General features: G+C 41.6%; 1 protein-coding gene across 3 annotated transcripts in view; it reads left to right on the forward strand.

The window, feature by feature from the left end:
- LOC102450321 (interleukin-6 receptor subunit beta-like) overlaps window positions 1-20,868 on the forward strand; it is a 57,491-nt gene that overhangs the window by 19,427 nt on the left and 17,196 nt on the right. For all 3 annotated transcript variants that reach the window (XM_075932370.2, XM_006119165.4, XM_075932369.2), the window contains 6 exons: window positions 6,531-6,697; window positions 9,481-9,611; window positions 11,972-12,113; window positions 12,265-12,347; window positions 16,306-16,516; window positions 19,806-19,964. In XM_075932370.2, the coding sequence (XP_075788485.2) occupies window positions 6,531-6,697; window positions 9,481-9,611; window positions 11,972-12,113; window positions 12,265-12,347; window positions 16,306-16,516; window positions 19,806-19,964 (893 nt within the window). The remainder of the gene's footprint in view (window positions 1-6,530; window positions 6,698-9,480; window positions 9,612-11,971; window positions 12,114-12,264; window positions 12,348-16,305; window positions 16,517-19,805; window positions 19,965-20,868) is intronic.

Below are 20,868 nucleotides of genomic sequence, written 5' to 3' on the forward strand. Positions count from 1 at the left end.
TGGGAGAAGCAAAGAAGCAATCAGATTCTAGACAGTTAAACACTGAAGGTCAAAGTCTTCCCTCAGATTTTGTATTCATATGCAGTACCCATGGACTTCAGCAGGAACTGCATTTTAGAAACAGATGGGAGAAACTGATGTGGAGGATGAAAGAGATTCAAGGCAGCTGATTTAGCAGACAGTGCAGAAGCACATAGGCTATCTGCATAGCTGGCTCTGGACTCCACTGATTTATGTATCTCTTTCAGCATTTCCTATTGACTCCACCATATTAGTATTTAATTTAGCTTTACTAGTTCCCCAGGGGAAGGTGGATGACAAACCCTTCCTTGTTGGGGACAAATCAATGAGTTTCCTGCCCCTTGCAAAGGTTCTCCTTTCTGGACAACTTGTCCATGTTACAAAAATAGCAGGTATACAAGCTGGTAGCTGTATCTGGGAAGAGGGGAAATTAGCTCTCTCAAATGTGATGTGGTATTAGAACATCACAGTAAAGGTTATAGAGAGGTTCCTAGTAACTGCAGGAACTGCTAAGCAGAGCAATGTAGGTAGCAATGGTTTCTTCTTTCTGTCCTATTCTAGAGAAATTGTGTGCACTTCTAGTCCTTCACTAGATCTGCTTGAAGTTTTAGACATACTGTCAAGCATATCACTTTAACACCTGTATAGAGGTGTGACATGTTAAGTACTTTAAACTGTAAAACAGCAAGTAAACATATTAAGCAGTGCTCCTTTAAATCTTACCACATGTACAAACAGATGCTTAGGAAGAGTAGAAGCTGAAGTAATTATTTTGTCAGTTTGGTAATTGACCTTAGCAGTTAGAATGAAGCTGTAGTCACATTCAACTTGTTCATTCGCTTGGAAAATAAAACCAGTGAACCTGAGGCAGAGGCAATCAAGTCTATCTGCATGAAACGTTTGATCATAGATGCAATGAGGATAATCATGAATTGGATTCCTCTCTTGCTAATATAATGTATTGTGAAAGGGTTTTCCTCTCATGCGCGTAGGATCTGCTGTGATTTTTAAGTTGTATTTGAGTAGGCTCAGGAGGATAGAATAAGGCATTAAAATGCAAGATCCTTTGAAAAGCCATAACCTCAGATGTGGGCTAACACATATAACATTTGCTGTTTCCATCAACAAGAGCTGTGGTTAGGAGCATATCATAATGCTGAGTAAGTGGTTGTGCGCTGGGAAATTCCCCTGGTCCCTCTGGGGCCAGAAAGCAAGAGAATAATCTCTCACAGGCCAGAATGGCAATGGAAGTGCACAGCAGCTGCAGTGCTCCCCACTGACTCCTGCTTTCGCCTACGCTGTGGAGAATGGCTGGTGGAACCACCACCATGGAGGATGCCCTAATTCCACTCCAACTTTACTGTGCAGGGCAGACAGGTCTTGCCAGTCAATTGCCTCACTCCATGCTGAATGGGTGTGGCTCTCTATACAGCATATGTGAGTGTTCCAATGGCTCCTCAGGGATGTCTACATTAGGTAATTATTATTTCAAAATGAGTTATGTAGTTATTTGAAAATAACTATTTCAAAATAGCATGTCCACACTACAGGGAAGCCTCAAAATTTGTCTGAGGCAGGCTCCCTTAATGTGGATGCACTACCTTGATGTAGAGCCCCAGGAAGCACTGACAAGTAATTACTTTGATCCTGAGGAGTAGTTATTTAGAAATAGCAGCAGTGGAGCATCCAAGGTGTTATTCCTTGTGGAAAGCAGGTTATTGTTTCAAAATAACGGGTGTGGTAGTATGGACACTCCACATGTTATTTCAAAAATAAGGGGAATTATTTCAAAATAGCTCCCTAGTGTAGATGAGGGTCTAGAGACCCCAGCCTGATTGTCATTAAAGCCCCATTATGCACTTAAACATAGCAAGAGACAGATCCTACCCCAAGGAGCTTACATTCTGAACAGAGAAGGCAGAAAAAGGGCAGAAGGAAGACATATAGTATACAAACAGCAGACCGAGAACAAGGTACTGAAAGACTGTAGCAGAGATAGAATTTGATCCAAAGTCTCCCAAATTCTAGTCCAGTACTCTTAACAAGAACACATTTTCTTCTTTTTACTGGGGTTTAAAAAAGGGAATTTGCTTAAGCCAAGATGAGGAGTTGATTACTTTCTGTAATAAAAAAAAGTTAGCAAGAATATTGTATGTGTCATTAATCTCTTCCTTCATGATAGCTAAAAGAAAAACCTTACCCAGATGCTCTAGCTATACACTCCAAAAATCATGCTTTGAAACATTAACTGCTGATCTGCAGCTAAGCAGACTTAGAAGATGGGGGAGAAAACCTTTAAATGTTATTCAAGTATTAAATGTTGTATTTTGGCTACAGATTGAGTTCTAAAAATCTGGTGGATAAGTAATGTCACTAGCAGTAAAGTAAATATTCAATTTTAAAAACAGGGTTGAGACTGCATACTTTAGCTCCATGGTATCTAATCAGTACTGCTATAGCAAGCTAGCCACATTATTCTGAAAATGTAAATAGTTTTGTGAGACAACTAGCCACACTCAACTGGCCAAATAGCCACATGTGGCTAGTGTTTTGGACACCATGGCCTTAGCTACACAAAGTTTCCTGCCTTCAGGAAAGGATGCATAACTTTTTAGCAGGGTATGAGAAAGGAAGTTCCCACAGTGCTTATCTTTTTATCTCCAATTTTGTTTAAACACCAGGAAATTCTATTAAGAGCTAATGTTTAAGTAACTTAAGGCTTGAGCACAAAGGGGTGTCATAAGCATGAGGGATGACCAGCAGGCTGGGGACTAAGGGGTTAACTATGTCCCTGTACCTAGCCAGGTATCTGCTCAGCCAATAGAAATACAGGTAGGGATTTCAAACTGAGACAAAGGAATTTGGGGGTTTTCCCTCCTTTGTCTTTGAGCGAGTTTGCTCTAGATAATGAGGGAGACAGAAGACATGTCTCTCTCCAAGAAAAAGACTCTTCATAATGTGTAAGTAGGGTAAAGTCTAGATAAATCCATCAGGTTTTATTGTTTTCTGTTTTGGGAATTTGGATCTGATGTCTGTGCTGTTAGAAATGGGTTTTCCTCTCTTTTACAACTAAATCCTGAGCCTATGGGGGTTACCCATAAGTATATTAACTGGTGACTTTTTCCATCTAGTCATTATGCTTGCAACGGTAGTATTGTTTTAATAATTAAAGTTTTTTTTTTACTTAACCTGGTATTGGTTCATTTCTGTGTCCTGGAAAACCTGTCTGTGGGATCTGCATGCCTCTGACAAGGGGACAGCAATCACAGATTGTAACTTGTATTCTCTCTTTTCTTTTCAATCTCTTTAGAGACGAGAGCTTGGGGTGCCCTGGGGTTGGTTTCAACTGTCCACCCGTTTGTGGGTTCAAAAGCACTTGATGGTGGTGGCAGGTTCCCCAAAATCCATGTGTTTGGATTTTGGGGAGAGCTTTTGTACCAAAGCCTGTAGAGATCAGGTTTTGGGGTTACTTTTGCAGGCCCCCACTTCTGCATTCATCGTGCCAGAGTGGGGAATTAGCCTTGACGGGGGCAAAAATCACTCAGAGGCTATGAAATGCCAAAGTAAAAGTTTAAGCATAAGGTTAAGTCTGCCTCATTGTGCATATACATTATAATGCAATTTTTAGCTTTTCCAAACAATGTACTATAATCTCATTTTCTACAGCCATGGAGACATGTCATATTTGCACAATTTCTCCTACACTGTGATTATCAGATAAAAGGGCCAATTCCTCAGCTGTTCTGCAGCTACTGCACTTGCTTTGATTTTCCCAGCATAGGACAATTATTGGGTTGTTCAGAGATACTACAGTGGCTCTTGTACCAGCATCTCTCCCTCCTCCCACCTCTGGAGTTATGGCTACAGTAAAAGGGATTTGGTGGACACAATCCCTGAGCATCTTCGTGGCTCCTAAGAGCTATTGACAGCCAACACAGTTTAGGGCAGTCTTCAGACTGTTCTAATTATGCCAGGGGACCAGGGATGTCCTTAGGATTTATAGGACCCTTCTCAGTACTGTTACTCTGGTACTTCTAAGCTGAACAGCAGCCCAGGGGGAGGGGAGAAGGATTTTTTAGAGATGTGATTTTATTATCTTCAACAACACACTAAATAAACTATTTTTAAAGAACATTTTAAACTAAGGTTCTCTAGCCTTAGTTTAAAGGCTATACCTGGGGTTGGCAAATGCCTGTTAAATGGTTTAATTACCCCTGAATGAAACTGTGGAAGAGCCAACATCTGCTAAAAGGTCTGGTGGTCTGGCAGGTTTCACTTTTTAAGTTAACTAGATCCACCCCAGAGAAAGCAGAGCCACAGAACAGGGACAAGAAGAGGTGAACATTAAGACCCATTGGTGCCCTATGCAGCCTTGTATTCTGCATATGGGTAAGGATGGTTTTGCAGGGGACTAACCTGGCACTGAGCTGGCTGCGGTAAGTATGGCATGGCTTGCCTTTCCATCCCTCCTCCTGAGAAGCATAGAGAACTTATGAAAATCATTCCTATACCAGATATGTAAAAGAGGGTTTGAATCTGAGGACAGTGGCTGTTGAAAGGCCTCTGGATCTTGCAGGTTTGATCTGTACATTAGTAAAGGTCCCTGTGGAGCCCTGCATTAGTCGCTATGCATCTGACAATATTCACCTTTACAAGGTTGTGGGGAAAATGGTTTCTCTGAGAAACCATGTGATTTAGATAACATGTGAGGCAGTGTTCCCTGTAGCTGTGTGTTTATGCATCTGCTCAGGAGAGATTCCAGTGCCACCCAACTGATTAACAGAGCATCCACAGCTAGGTTGTTTCTATTGGTGGTGCACATTTTTGATGCACATACAAATGTATTCCACACATGGATGGAAAAGATTAGAGAGAACATTGATATGGGGATACTTTGATGTAAAGCCTCAAGTAAGCATAAAGTACTTTGAGATTCCCTATGAAAGGAGTTCCCTGTGAAAGGCTAGCAATGTTGTATTTACATTTATATTCTACAAAAGTTACATGTCAAATGTGTAAAGACACGTAAACTTGGATATAAACAGAATTGCTTGTTAATCAGTGTTCCATTCACTGGTCTGGTTCAAATGGATTGGACTGCAGTAATAACTGGGGTCTCCAGAGCCTAACTGAGGGAAAGTGGATAAAGGTTTATACAGTATCACAATAAATTAACAATAGAAGTTGATGAGGAAAAGGTACAAGTGGTAGACAGATTAGAGTAATCTCGACAAAAAAGACCTACCGATATAATTCAAGGATTGTGTTAAATTCACATTTGGTATTCATGGAAAAAAAGAGTGTGGGACCAGAAATTAATGAAACAAAAGCTGCTGTGTTGAAAATGAGGCCCAACAGAAAAATGAGGGATGAGCTATTCTGCCCTCTACTACTTTTGGGGCCTTCAAAAAGACCATTTTGGAGGAGATAAGCTAGAAATGCTGGCTGATTGAAAGATGAAAAAAACAGCCCAGGAAGGAGTAAGCTTTTCCATCATGTTTGAGCACCCACTGTTTCCTGGTACCCTACGATCTCGTGACATGACTAACCCTTTTTCATCCAACTCTTGAGAGATGTCCTGACCAGAGAGCCACATGCAGTTGATACTGCCACCAGTTCTGGCTAGATTCCAAACTGCATTTGGGCCATGAAACTTTGTCACAGCCTCCTGGGAGTCCCTTTTCCTTCTCTACCATATTATTGACTCTTTCTTATTAGACAGAAGGCAAAAGGAGTAGGATAGGAGTCTTGTTTAGCCAGCCAACACTGCAACTAGACCAAAGAGAAAAGTAAAAGCAATGTCCTACACGGCCCAGCTGTTACAAGTTTGCCAGGTCTCTCGGTGCCTGAGTATGTGCCATGCCTGTATTTTTTCAGCAGTGAGACTGCAAGGGAAAGTCAGCGCTGAAGACAGAAGTTGCATTCTCTGTCTTTGCAGTTTTCTTCTGTCTCCCTTTCCGATGCAGTTATTTTTTTGTTTTGTTTCATTTTCTAGGAAATGAGATTGGATGTTAACAGAGGCTGGAGCAAGAGTTGTCAATCTGCACTAAAGTTCTCTTTCCCAAAAAAGGACAATTGACACCATCTTTAATTCCATCTTAAAGATTTCCAAACATGTGGCTTTTCCTTTATGAAGTTCCAGGGCAAGGGAACAAATTAAAATATTTTATTTTAATGTACAAGCCTTATTTAATTCTTTGTTGGAAATTCAAACGCTTTAACTTTTTTTGTATCCTGGAAAGCAGGTTTAAGAGATTTGTAAAGATCTGTTTTTCAGGCTAAGGTGACAATTCCAAGCTTGAACTTTATTTAAAATTATTTAATTTTGGACAGCAACAGAGTCATATTAACACCACTAGCGGTTTGGGGCCAGACATTCCACCAAAATTAACATAAGGTTAAACCTTTGAGATTGTGTTCTAACTACCCCCAAAATTCACCAGTTGTCATATTGCTGCGTTAATAAGTTATAGTTCAGTAACATTTATGTTAATGCTTTTTGCCTCCAGGGATAAAATCCAGAAACATTTTTCAAGAACTATATCATCAACATTTATTACAATAGGACAAAAAGACCTTTTTAGAAATCGTACTGTAACTATTTGGGTATCATCAAATTATTCCAGTGAGAGCTGTGTGAAAACAAAGAACATCTCCATTGTAATCAGCAATGCAGGTACAGTGCCTCTAATATGACTTCGTATTTGTATTACTATAGCAATAATTGAGCTAAATTTACAGCATAATGTTATTAAAGTTTGGATTAATTTGCTAAATTGTAACACTCAATATACATTTCTTACCATCAAATCATAATTTGGATCTCTGGGGTGAAATCTCCATTCTAATGATGTAAATGGGGGAAGGATGTCACTCCTTGACTGTTTGCAATATCTGGAAAAATATCAATACACACAAAAATTTAGCTCTTGTATTCTTTGCTGGCTTACTGAAAAGGAGGCTGGTTCAGCAGCCTGTGTTTAAGGACATCTATTAAGTTAAAATCTCTGCATGTTGTGAGTTCTTTCCCAGGTTTCAGTCTTTTTCTTTGGACACTGAAGGTATGTCTACATAGCAGTGTTATTTTGAAATAATGGATGTATTGCGCATCTACACAGCAAGCTCATTAAATCAAAATAATGGGCTTTTTACTCCAACTTCTGTAAACCTAATTTCATGAGGAGTAAGAGAAGTTGGAGGAAGAGTGCTCTATTTTGAAATAAGTGCTATTTAGATGGGCCCAAATTTGAAATAAGCTATTTCGACTTAAGCTACGTAATTAGAGTAGGTCAAGTTGTATAGCTTATTTCGAATTCAGCCCTGTTGTGTAGACATGCCCTAAGGGTATAGCTACACTAAAGGCATACCATCGCAGTGGGTCTGAGGTCAGAGCCACTGACTCCAGCTCACAGTGCTCACACGACAGTGCTTAAAAATAACAGCATATACATTCTCTCTCAGGCTGGGAGACATACAACCCTTGCAGGAGGGTTTCAGACTCCCAGTGGGAACATTTATATTGCTATTTGTAATGTTGTAGTCCCTATCCAAGTCTGTAGACACAGGTGCTAAGTCTCACTATCGTGGCTTATGTGTGGGTGGGGTGTGCAGTATAGACTTAACCACTGGGGTAAGCCCAAGTCTGGCTCAGGTTTGAGCTTTTAGTCCCCCTTCCATCAACATACAAATCAGTCGGACTTGGATCAGCAAACACTTAGGACCTGCTCTAGAGCCCGGTCAAAGCCCAAATCCCAATGTGACTGTGGTCCAAGCACTGCCATTTTGCCTAAGACAGAGAGTCTGTGCAGTGCAGTAGGGACACAGTAGCCCAGCTCAGACCTGGACCCGGTATGTATGCTTGGACACAAACTTGGAAACCAAGCCTGAATCCCACAAACCTGGGTTTACAATACAGTGGACACTTACTCAAATTACACAATTTTATATTAATAAAAAAGATGCAGTCAGCTTACAAATGAGGGGTCTAGTCCCATGCCTCTGATTTAGATATTCATAGCACAATCCACCATGAAATCCAAGTATTGAACTTCTCCTCAAGCGCTTCCCAAGTGCTCTCAAGACTGAGAGTGACTTTGGTCATAGGCTCTTCTAGAAGACATGTGACTGGAGGTGGGAAGGAGAAAAGAGTGCTCACTACCAGACCCATTACACAGCTGATACTCTAGCCTCTGAATGCCCACATTCAGGTCCACCAAGGGGGAGGGCAAAGGGAGCAATTGCCCTGCGGGTTGAAAGAGTTCTGGATCTCCCTGCTGCCCCAGTAGCAGCAGCAGTTGGGGCCCCAGGACCCTTTGAATTGCTGCTGGAGCACAATTCTACCACTCCACGCACCTCTGAGGGCTAGAGAGGAGGGCACACCACAGTCTGAGCAGTGCTAAGGGCTGACTGTCTGGCTAAGTCTAGACTGAAAGGTTTTTGCGGGGAAAGCTCCGTAAAATGCGAAGCACATTTTGTGTAGCTTTTTCAGCTTCTTTTTCAGAAGACACTTTTCTGTCATTTGGCCCCGTCTAGACGGGGCGGGCCAAATGATGAAAAGCCTCCTCTTTCGGCAGAGCCCTTATGTCTTGTGAAACAAGGAATACAGGGCTCCCTGAAAGAGCGCATTTGCTCTTACATGAAAAAAAGCGGACAAGCAAATGCGTTCCTTGGATGTGGCGGGGAAAACCCTATAATCTAGATGCAGCCTCTGAGGCCCTGCCCCTTCTGCCTGAGACCCCACCCTTTCTGGGGGCACAGAGCTGGTCCTTTCACACCATGTTCCCTACTGACCACCATATATGCGTTAGATTAAGTTGGGAATGCAATGTTCAGCTCAGGCAGATAGCTTGATGAGAGCTAGCATGCGTATAAAAATAGATTGTGGCCCTGACAATGAGAGTAGTGGGAGGTGCTGAGTTCATGCCCGTTAGAGCTGCTAGCTATGTAGTATGGGCAGCTAGTCCTTCTCACCACTTGCACTACTGTGACTACATTCTATTTTTAGTGTCCTATCTCAGGTACCTCCCCTAGAGTGGGAATCACATCCCCAGCTCAAAGTGTAACCATTTCTTAGAGAAAAAGAAATTGTACTTGAAATTACAGGTCTGACATACCCATAAAATACAGAAGCAATTAGAGTTCAGGACAGTCTTTTTAATGGCATTATTGCTATTGCTTCAGACATTCTGATCTGAGGATTCTGCTGCTATGAATAGGATCAGATACCACATGTTCTCACTGAAATAAATGTGACTTACTGCAGAGAAAGATGTTGCCCTCACTGAGTAAATATGGCAAGATTGGGTCTTTGTCTCATGTTGCAAAATTTCACTAATGAATTCTTTCTGGATTTTGAAAATTGAGGTATTTTATTTGGTACTAAACAAATAGAAGGGAGAGAAGTTGTATTTATCATTGCTTTCCTGCTGTCTGTGTCTGTGTCTGCATTGTTCATTTTAGAGAAATGTGTTATAAACTCCGTAAGTGCTCACCAGTTATCAGACAGATTAATTATTACGTGGGATGCACCAAAAAAGCCTATGCAACTGCGATATAAAGAAGCACCTCCAGCATCCTCACAGTGGATATTGGTGAGTAAATGAAGATTGATATCAAACTTCAGTTGAATATTACTGATTTTGCGAAACATAGTGCTGTTCCAACAGACAAAATGCTCCCTGTTAGCCACCATTAAGTTCTGTGAAGATGTCCCAGACTGTGGGACAGAGTTTGAGCTGGTGTCAGAGTAGCTCATGCTTAAACCCCACCTTTTAGAAATATTAAAAGTTTTAAGCAGGTGCTCAAGAAGTCAGAAATACAAGGCATTCTAATTGATTTACAAGTTGTGAATGCTCAAGTCTTAGTTACACATGTGGCTTGAGAGCTTTGAATGTCTTACCTGACCTCTTCAAAGTGCCTCAACTTCAACCCCTAAGTGGAAAGTCTCCAAATCTTTCCATGATTCTGTATTTTTTCCCAAATCAGTTGTATTAATAGAAATGTTACAAGACAAAATATTGTCTCCTAAAATGCATCTGCTTCCTGTCTTAGCACGAGAAAAAGAGCTAACCATCTAATACCTTTGGGCATGTCTACACTAGCTCGTTAATTCGAGCTAGGTAGGCAAATCAGGGAACCGGGGTTGCAAATGAAGCCCGAGCTTTAAATATCCCGGGCTTTATTTGCATGTTCCCATCCGGCCGCCATTTTTAAATCCCACTTAGTCCGAACGAAGTTTACACGCAGAAATTTAAAGTTAATCCGAGCTACGTCATAACTATCACAAATATTTTCAAAAGCTTCAGGGGGTAGCCAAGTTAGTTTGTACAGGAAAAACTTACAAAACAATAAATAGTCTAGTAGCACCTTAAAGACTAACAAAACACGTAGATAGTATCATGAACTTTTGTGGGCACAATCCACTTCTTCAGATGACTAAAATGTTGGAAGTCCAGATACAAGAATAAGTAAGGGAATAAATAAGGGAGGGAAAAAATGGAGGGGAGGAAGAAAAAAGAAACAGTGAGTAGATAAGCTTCAGAGGGGTAGCCTAGTTAGTCTGTAACAGGAAAGATTTAAAAAACAACAAATACAGGCAGTCCCCGGGTTACATACAAGATAGGGACTGTAGGTTTGTTCTTAAGTTGAATTTGTATGTAAGTTGGAACTGGCGTCCAGATTCAGCCGCTGTTGAAACTGACCAGCGGCTGACTACAGGAAGCCCGAGGCAGAGCTGCTATTAAGTAGATGTCAGTGTCTCTGATTCTGAGTATGCACAATGCTACCTCGCTCTAAGTGCCTGAATGCCTGTCTTCTGCCTATGCCTCAGATAGAGCCACAAACAGAAAAGTTAGGGGCTCCTCCACCTAAAATCACAAGCAGGGCTCAATACCATAGGCATGCTCAGAGGCCACCTACTGCATTAGGTATTTGGCATCCTGCTGGAGCTAGGAAACTGGACCTGGGAACTCCCAAGTAGATGACTTCACCACTGAGCTATACAGTCGGTCATTCTCTCTTCCCCTTCTCCCAGTGATTGTGCCATTGTGGATAAATATTTAAGTAGTCAGTGGGTCAGAAAGAGAGAGAGAGAATAAATGTTTCTATTATCTAGAACCTAGTCTCACTGCTACAGTCACTAGTTAGTTATGCACTATAAAACACTCTAGAACAGTTTCACCAGAAGAAAGGTGGTCACATTTAGACCACCTAGGAGGTTGGAGAATCCTCTTCAAATCCTCTCTCACCCTGCCAGGCTATAGGAAGAATTGAACCTAAAATGCCCAGGGGAGTGATCCAATCATTGGACACCGCCTCCTCCAGCTATTTTGTGAAGAGTAAGTCAGGGGTTCCCATTCATGGGTTACTAGCAACATGGGCAGTAGGTAATGTAGGCAAGGCAAGGCATAGCCTTCCCAAAACTGCCTACACGCCTAACCACCGAAAGCTGGGCTGCTGCCGGGGCAGACTAGGGCCGCGGTGCAGCAGCCCAGCAGCTTTCACCCGAAGCCCTGACTAGCAGAGACGGGGTCTCCCTGTAGCCTCAGAGAGAGAGAGACAGTATTTAGGACACTGCCTTTTGATGGCATCTTAGGCAGCTCCTCAACTTGCACACTGACTTTTGAGGATTGCTTTCTATGGCACCCGTCTTCCCCATTTTTTTTACAAGGAGCCCAGGTGCCTAACTCAGGATTTTGTGAATTGCAATGGTGTTTCTGTGGTTTTCTAGGAGCCTAAAGTTTGGTGCTACAATGTTTAGCATTGCAATGCCTACATCCCTTTGTGGATCTTGGTGTTAGTAACTCCTGTGTATTGGTGAGCATCCTTAACTTAAAAATCAAAGGACTGGGCCCTTAGAAAGAGGATCAATGATTACAGAGTATAAAACCATGGAAAAGGAACTTTAGCTTAATGATGCCAAATATGTTTTTAAAAAGTTGTTTGTTTGCAGGTGTCCATAGCAAATGATGCTACCAATGTGACCATTTCCAAGTTAAATAGTACATCTTCATATGTTATTCAGCTCCGATGCATATCCAGTGAGGATCATCACTGTGTTTGTGTTTGGAGTGGAGAGATTTTAGTTCCTCATAGTAAGTGGCATTTCATTTTGTTGTTCTGGTGCTGGTGTGAACGAAGAAATATTTTCTGTTGTTGTATAAAGTTATGCAGCATCTATAGATTATTGGAAAAATATTAAAATTAAATTATGAGACTACGTTTCCCCATCCTTCTCTTCTCTAGAGCTGACTGACAAGCTAATAATTTCAGCTAATGAAGCCACAGAAATCTCTCCAGGAAGAATAAGTGTTTTTCTTCAATGGCAGGTAATGTGTTATTATGGGATATAGCAAAAAAAATCATTTTGGGTAGACAGGGAATTTTGTCCATCATATTGAAGTATCAGCAAATATTCTTATACCAGCAAAACTGTATTTGAATATTGTGTTGTGCACCTTTGCAGCAGCAATTCCTAGCAGGATACAGGCAGTCCCCGGGTTACGTACAAGATAGGGACTGTAGGTTTATTCTTAAGTTGAATCTGTATGTAAGTCGGAACTGGCGTCAGCCGCTGCTGAAACTGATCAGTTTCAACCGCGGCTGAATCTGGACACCAGTTCTGACTTACATACAGATTCAACTTAAGAAACCCAGGCGTCCCCCAGTCAGCCGCTGCTGAAACTGATCAGCGGCTGATTCCAGGAAGCCTGGGGCAGAGCAACTCTTCCTCGGGCTTCCTGTAGTCAGCCGCTGGTTAGTTTCAGCAGAGGCTGACTTGGGGACACCTGGGGCAGAGCAGCTGGGGTGCTGCTGGGTTGCTCCAGTAGCACGGCTCCTCGGCGCTACTGGAGCAACCCAGCAGCACCCCAGCTGCTCTGCCCCAGGCGTCCTGATTCAGCCGCTGCTGAAACTGACCAGCAGCGGCTGAATCAGGATGCCTGGGGCAGAACAGCTGGGGTGCTGCCGGGTTGGTCCGGAGCGGCGCTGCAGGACCAACCCAGGAGCCCCCAGCTGCTCTACCCCAGGGGTAGGCAAGAAAAGCCTGGTTTGATGGGGGGGGGGCACTAGCTGCACCCCGCCCCCAGCAGACCAGGGAGACGGGGAGCAAAGCCTTGGAGCGTGCCCGGGCTGTCCCGCTGCAGGCGTGCTCCAAGGCTTTGCTCCCCGTCTCCCTGCAGACCAGGGAGACGGGGAGCAGCTTTTCTCGCCCCGGAGGACGGGGGCGGCGGACTGTGGCGCATCTGGGTGTCCTGCTGCTCCCGTCCTCCAGGGTGAGAAAAACCCTGTTCGTAACTGCGGATCCGACATAAGTCGGATCCGCGTAACTCGGGGACTACCTGTATATAAATGTGTATAGTCATGTGTTAGGGTGTGTCTACACAGCATCCTTCGCTCAAAATAAGTTACACAATTTGCATAGCACAAATTGCGTAGCTTATTTTGAGTGTATTTTGAAATAGCTTATTTCATAATTTGATGCTGAATACACAGTACCAAATTTCAAAATATCTCATTATTTTGAAATGCCCCTTATCCCTCATGGAACACAGGTTACCGGGACATCAGAAGAAGCCTCCTGTTATTTTGAAATAACGGGCTGCTTCGATAGATGTGGAATAGCTATTTTGGGATACTGGAAGTATCCCAAAATAGAGTATGTCTACACTGCGGAGCTATGGTTTTGCTTACACTGCAGGCTTTTGCCAGCAGAGAGTATGCTAATGAAGTGCTCAGTAGCATTTGTCACACTGTCATTTGCATAGTCTCTGTTGATGCTTTTTGTGCAAGAGGTTTTTGTGCAAAACCAAGCAGTATAGACCGGTCCGTTTTGCGCAAAAAAAACCCTTTTGCGCAAGATCCCATATACCTCCTTTTTTGAGGTGTAAGGATCTTGCACAAAAGGGTTTTTTTTTTCCGCAAAATGGACCCATCTACCCTGCTTGTTTTTGCGCAAAAACCTTGAGCTAAAAGCATCAGCAGAGAATATGCAAATACAGTGTGACAAATGCTACTGAGCACTTCATTAGCATACTTTCTGCCAGCAAAAGCCTGCAGCGTAGACATAGCCATAGAGAAGAGAGTGATTAAACCCCTTTGTAATGGTACAAAAAGATGGATGTAGCAATATCTAAACCTGTCTAGACATTGGCCTAGGAGTTGGATTCTCAAGTGCTCCCTCACAATCACCTACACACTTAATCTTGAAAGTTTTCCTTAGGCAGACACACCATGGACCTTAAGATTAAAGAATCTTTGTTTCACACACTCATAAGAAGTTTTATTCTTAAGTGGGACTGAAACTTTTGCAAAAGCCCCGATCTAGAAATTCTGAAAGCAACTTCCAAGTTTCTGTTCAAACTTCTAGATACAAAATAGGTTACAAGGCTCTTGCTTACAACAAGAGTCCGCTGTTCACCATGCAAAATACTGCATATTCACCCTAATGCTACTAATAGGGTCACCAGGTGTCTGGTATTGACCCAGACAGTCCAGTATTTTTGCCTCCTGTCCAGTAAAAAAAATTCAGAAAATACCGACACCTAAAATGTCCAGTATTTTCTGTTTTTTTCCCTGCTAGGAGGTGAAAATACTGGACACCTGGCAACCCTACAACACACTCGGCAACTGGGCCCAGCCCCCGCTTACCTGGTTCTGCAGCGAAGCTCCCTTGTGGCTCGACCAAGGAAACAAGATGGCCACCAGCAAAAAACCTAAAGACCTGAGCAATGGGAAGCAATGCCTTCCCTGCGTCTTAGTGCTCAACCGCTTCTCTTCCTATCCCTATCCTGACTCTGCACTCAATTAAAGGAGCTATGCTGTTTTAATGCTGTTCTATTTTATTTAATTTATTTATTTGCTTAACTCTTGGGGTCCTTTTTTTTTTTTTTGCTCAACAACTTTGGTCTCTTCCCCTCTTCCCCCTTCCCCCTCACCCCCACCCCCTGAATTTTTTCCCCAGTGTTTCAGAAGGGGATTGTCACAAGGGAAACTAAGAGTTCAACTAAAAGTCAACAAATCTGTATATGCAGTAATTTATCAGGGGGAGACATTTTGAAATAATCTACTTAACTGCCTAAGAATGTTTATCCCTCTTACCAACAGGTAATGAATCTAAATTAGAAATAACCATAACATTTTATGTAAATTGTACATACCAATTCCCATATCAAACTGAAGGAAGAAATCATGTTTAGACTGAGAGGTTGTTATGTTATTGCTTCATCTAACTCCATCTTCTATAAAAAGTGAAGGCCTTTTATGTATTTTAGTACCATTCAAATTTATAGGGATGCATTTAAGCATGCACTTAACTGCTTTTCTGACTTGGAGTCTAATAACTTTAAATATACACAAGAGGGTACGAGTGGAATGCACTTCTGAGTCTTATAATCATGAAATGCTAAGTGTATTGAAAAAACTTCTTTAAAATTTTTTTTAAAAAAGGTAGATTCTCCTGTCACAGCAATTTACAGCAGAGCCCCATTTGTGACACGAGACTATAGTGTCAAGTACTGCTATTAAGATACGCAAGATGTATTTGCTTTGGTCAGTTCTTACCTTGTTTGTCTGTGGATTACTCTGCTTATTATTACCATACTAGACAAACTTCATATCAGTAGGTAATGACACCTTTCTGCTGTAGCAGTTTAACATGCCCTATAAAATCTAGGAGATTAAGATTTTCAGAGGCATTAAGCCTAACTCTAATGGGCTCTCAGGCTTCTAATAATTAGAGGCACATTCTGAGTGCAGTATTTTAGCTGCTTTATCCTCATTAGTGTTCACTGGATTTGCACAGGTAAGACCCAAATTAAGGAAAGCATTTAACCACATGATTAGAGGCTATATAATTTTAAAGCAAAGGCTTAAGAGCTTTGTTGAATTATTTCCTAAATCCCACCCGTATAAAAGCACTAAATGTATCTCCTTTTGACAGTCATTGTGCCAAGACACGCAAGATTTGTTTATACATAATTGCATGTGTTTAGTGGCTTGCAATTAAAAAAAAAAATTAATGGAGATTGGCTATCTTCTAGAACTGGAAGGGACCTTGAAAGGTCATCAAGTCCAGTCCCCTGCCTTCACAGCAGGACCAAGTACTATCCCTGACAAATTTGTGCCCCAAATCCCTAAATGGCCTCTGCAAGGATTGAACTCACAACCATGGGTTTAGCAGGCCAATGCTCAAACCACTGAGCTATCCCTCCCCCATGTTTTGTGAACATGCTAATTTTATTAAAGGGATTGATAACTGATTGTTCACTGATCATCTTTTTTTATTAGATAAATCAAAGCAGGAATATCATTGGATACTATGTTAATATTGAAAGAATACCCAACAGTTGCTATGCTCGACTAAAACGCATCAACGTAACTGAGAGAAAAGTGCACCTGAACCTCTCTATGGCTTATTATATGTTGAATATTTCTGCCTATAATGAAGCAGGAGAATCTCCACAGATCACTTATGTTGTTCCAGATTTCACTGCAAAAGGTACATTATTTATTCCAAAAGTATGAAGTTTCTGCACCTTTTCTCTTCTGCGGGCAGTGTTTCCTTGTAATAGCATCAGTTTAGGGATCAAAAGGATTTTATTGTTCCTCTTTATCGTTTTCGCTAAACCTGTGCAGATTAATCTAGTACAATACATAGCAGAACATAAGAACAGCCGTACTGGGTCAGACCAAAGGTCCATCTAGCCCCGTATCCTGTCTGCCAACAGTGGCCAGCACCAGGTGCCCCAGAGAGGGTGGAACTCAAGTTGTTGACTCGAGTCCCACGACTTGAACTTGAGTCCAACTTAAGTCGCCTAGGTGACTCAACTTAGACTCGATTCGGGTTCATTGTTTGTGACTTGAGACTTGCTAATTTTATTAAATCGACTTGGTGAAAAAATTGTCCAAAAATGCCAATATTGATGGCTTGCACAAAAGTGACTTGACATTTTTTTAACTTAAGACTTGAGTCTCGACTTGGGACTTGACTCGGAAGTGACTTTAGGGACTTGAGACTTGAACTGTAATGACTTGAGACTCAACTTGGACCTGACAATGACGACTTGAAGACAACACTGATACATAGTACCATGTGATGCGAGTTCTGAAACACGAGTCTGTAAAGTTATTCATATTAAATTAGTGGCTTGTACAAGGTTTTCAGACTGAATTCTGTATGAGCTGATCCAAATCAAGAAATGTGAAAATAACCTGGAAACCTGAGAGAATAGCTACATTGGGTTAACTAACTAGTACAGACTAATTTTATTGTCATTACAAACATTTGTTGTGGAATGAGGTGATTAGAGCTGTAGTGACATGCTTGATACATATTTACAACTAGCAGATTTACTCAGTGTTGCTCAAGTATGTAACTTTCAAGTTTCTTTAAAGGAAAATGTACATGCTTTATTTAAATTACTTTTTTTTCAAAAATACAGTGTTATTTTTAAGTTTATTTTGGATTTCTTTTTAAAAAAAGGATTATTTCCATTAACTTGTTAGTACTTTTTTAAAAATGGGAATTCTATCAAGTGTATTTTTTTCTTTCATGCATATAAATGCTTATCATTTGCTATGTTTTAACAGAAGGGCTATAGTAAATTTGGTTTCCAATAGCATTTTCTTCTAGTTTTCAAGCCATAAGCATTGATTTAGTGTACCAGAGCACTATTCCAAATTTTCTCCATTTTCTCTCTCTTTTAAGGTTTATTAAGAAGCAATCCTATTCCATGTTCATCCTATTTTTCTGGCTTATCTGATTCATTCTCTTTTAACTTTTGCTCAACTTATGAGGACTGTACTTGCTTTGGTGATTGTCTCTCCAGTTTGGTTTTATGAGAAATAATCCCATTCCAGGCACATCCTGTTTTCCTGTCACAACCAAACACTTCTATTGCTTTAAGTCAGCGGTTTCCAACCTTTTGCAGATGAGGACCCATTTTGACAATTCAGGAAGACTGCGTGATCCAAGGCAATTCAAAAATGGGAGAGAAGAGGGGAGGCAGAGCCACCTGGGGAGACACTCCTTTTGAAATGTAATGGCGACCCCTATTTGGGTCTTGACCCATAGGTTGGGAAACCCTGCTTAGGTTATGATTAGAGGAAACTGTGTACCAAATTTGGTGGTCCCAGCTCTTAACATTGAAGAGTTCATAATCAGACAGACAAAAGTTCTAAAATATATAGTAGATTAAAGGTCATCATGCTCTACTGCTACTCCATGAAATCTCTCTTATGTCTTTCTGGCAAGTTGCATGTGGGTGTAATTTCCAACATGAGACTAATAGGATGGTAAGAACAAAAGTAAGAGTATTGGGGGGGGGGGCTTCCAAAATTTAGAAACCGTCTAAGAAATCCAGGTAATACAACTGCCATCGTACAGTTTTCATGCTTTGCTAGACATCTGCTTGTATATCTCCATTCATAATTAAAATAATTGTTTCCCTCCATGAATCAGCTTCTATATCACAAGGGTATTGTAAAGATAAGTGTTTCTAAAGTGCTTTATAAATTATATATTATCTCGTATCATGATGATTGTGAACTCTTTCAATCTGGCCTCTTGGCACCCATATTGAAATTGTCCAATCCATTGAAGAGTCTCTTCCTGTCCAGGTACTGACCATAACATCCTGTCTCATTGTCCAGGCAGATCACGGTCTGTATTTTATTGGAAATACTTCTCTGATATATTACTTTAAGAAATTAACATAGCTAGCGATGTGCTTACAAAACGACAAATCCCATAGGGTTTCTTTTCTCAATCCCCACAAATCAGGAAGGACTATCTTCCCTTAAAGACTTATGCAAACCAATGCCTGCAGCCTCCTGGCCAGAAGCCCTGAGAAATGGAGGGGATGCCTCCTGGGCTCTGCTGCAGCAGCAAATCACTGCTCCCCAAGTAGCCGCTCCCCGAGTGCCTTCAGCACATGCTCCATGGGGCAACATGAATGGACTTCCTAGCGGCAGCTGGACCGATTGCATTGATCAGACAAAACGAAAGATGTTCAGACCAGGTGCAATGAATGATAGCTAGATGATCAGCACATGCAGCACCTGAACGTACCTGTTCTAATGAGAATAGGCTGTTCCGAGTGTACCATGTCCTCCTCAGGCTCCACGGTGCTCAAAACCTTGTCCTCTTACCCACCTCCTCGTTGTACTGTGAGCTGAATCCTGCAAAGTGCATAATGCCCGTGGCACTTGCTGATAATGCACACCTCTCTGCCAGGAGAACGCACACAGCCCAAAGAAGGGCAAGTGATGGGATGGCTCATTTGGATGTAGGGGGAGGAAAGCAACTGTAATTTCAAGAAAGGGTTCAGCTGGAGCCTGGCTGTGTGAAGATGTTGAGAAGCTGTGATAGCTGGAGGCTTTTCCCAGCCACAATTAGCAAGGCTAGACCCTAGCCAGCATGAGTCACATTTGGGTCTGTCCAGGAGACCTGCTGGTGCCCTAGTATAGGGGAGGCTGCTGATTCTCTGCCCCGCTGCAGCCTCTCCCCCATGAGCTTTCCCTTGATGGTGCTGCAGGTTCCCACATGCTTTATCCTCTAGGATCTCGTAGTTGCAGTTTGTGACACGCTTAACAGAAGAGTCCAGGAAATGCCTATGATCAGGCACTACTAAAAGTTAATTATCAGTGGGCCCAATTGAGGTGATTTAAGTTAGGAAATCAATAGTGTCCATGCAAAATTTGGTGTTTCTAGCTCTTACCGTTTCAGATATCTTTCTGGACAAAAACTTTCAGAAATATTAATAAGACATAATATTTTGTTTTTCCAGTTTTGCCTGGACAAGTCAGAGTCATATCACAGGGAAACAGAAGTGTTGTCACTTGGACTCCAGAATATAATCCAAAGTGTTTTGTGGTGGACTGGGGCACTGGCAAAGAAGATATGCACATGAAAATAATAACTAAGCCCATCAGAAATTTCACATTAGGTAACAAAATCAACTTTTTCCATTGATAGTTCAATTATTTTATGGGAAACATTCCTCTTTCACTTACAGTTTTAAAAACCATGACACAGCCAAATATCCTTCCTCACACCTCTACTCTTCTTTGTTCTGTGTAAATAGGATGGGGGAACATGTTAAGCATTCAAAATCCCAATTGAAGTACACAGGAATTTCAGTCCTCCCGTCCCTGGGAAACCCTCTGGTCACTCTCAGTGAAGAAATGCAGCTATACCAAATCAGGATAGCAGCTTACAGGCTGCAGGCTAACAGAAAGATAAGAGGGTGAAACGTCACCCTTAGGTAAACTTCACTTACATGACAGACTGCTATATCAGCTGCTAGGAAGCCTTTGACTGTTCACCCCTTTCCCCTCAATTTGTAAAGACCCAATAACAAACCAAAGCTTTTGCACAAAATATCTCAGTTATGTGCAAAGGGCTTCTATTCAGGAGCATTTTATATGACTTCAATTATCTTAATCAATATGCAGCATGCAAGTGACTCTAGAAGAGATCACTCAGGTTTAGCCTCATTGTACACTGGAGGACATTTGATCCAAGGGTCACAATTGAAATGTTATCAGTAATTCATCCCCTATTTTAGTGGATCCTCTAATGACATGTGCTTCATTTGTTGCATCTAGTTTAAGTTCCTGGAAGAAGAAAGAGGGGCGGGGGGAGAAGGGGAGAATAGAGGAGGAGAGGGTGAGTTCATGCCTCAGCCAAGAGGCCTCAAGCTATTTTACATTCCTGCTTTCCACCCCATAGCTCCATCTGTGTATCAAAGGTAGACTGGAAGCCAGTTTGGCATACTTTTACAAACAAAGTGGTATCACAATATTCGTTATTTTAATTATGAAAAAAATTAATATACAGATTGTATGAGG

The sequence above is a fragment of the Pelodiscus sinensis genome, chromosome 6, assembly GCF_052426305.1.
Source record: "Pelodiscus sinensis isolate ZL-2025 chromosome 6, ASM5242630v1, whole genome shotgun sequence".
Classification (NCBI taxonomy): Eukaryota; Metazoa; Chordata; order Testudines; family Trionychidae; genus Pelodiscus; species Pelodiscus sinensis.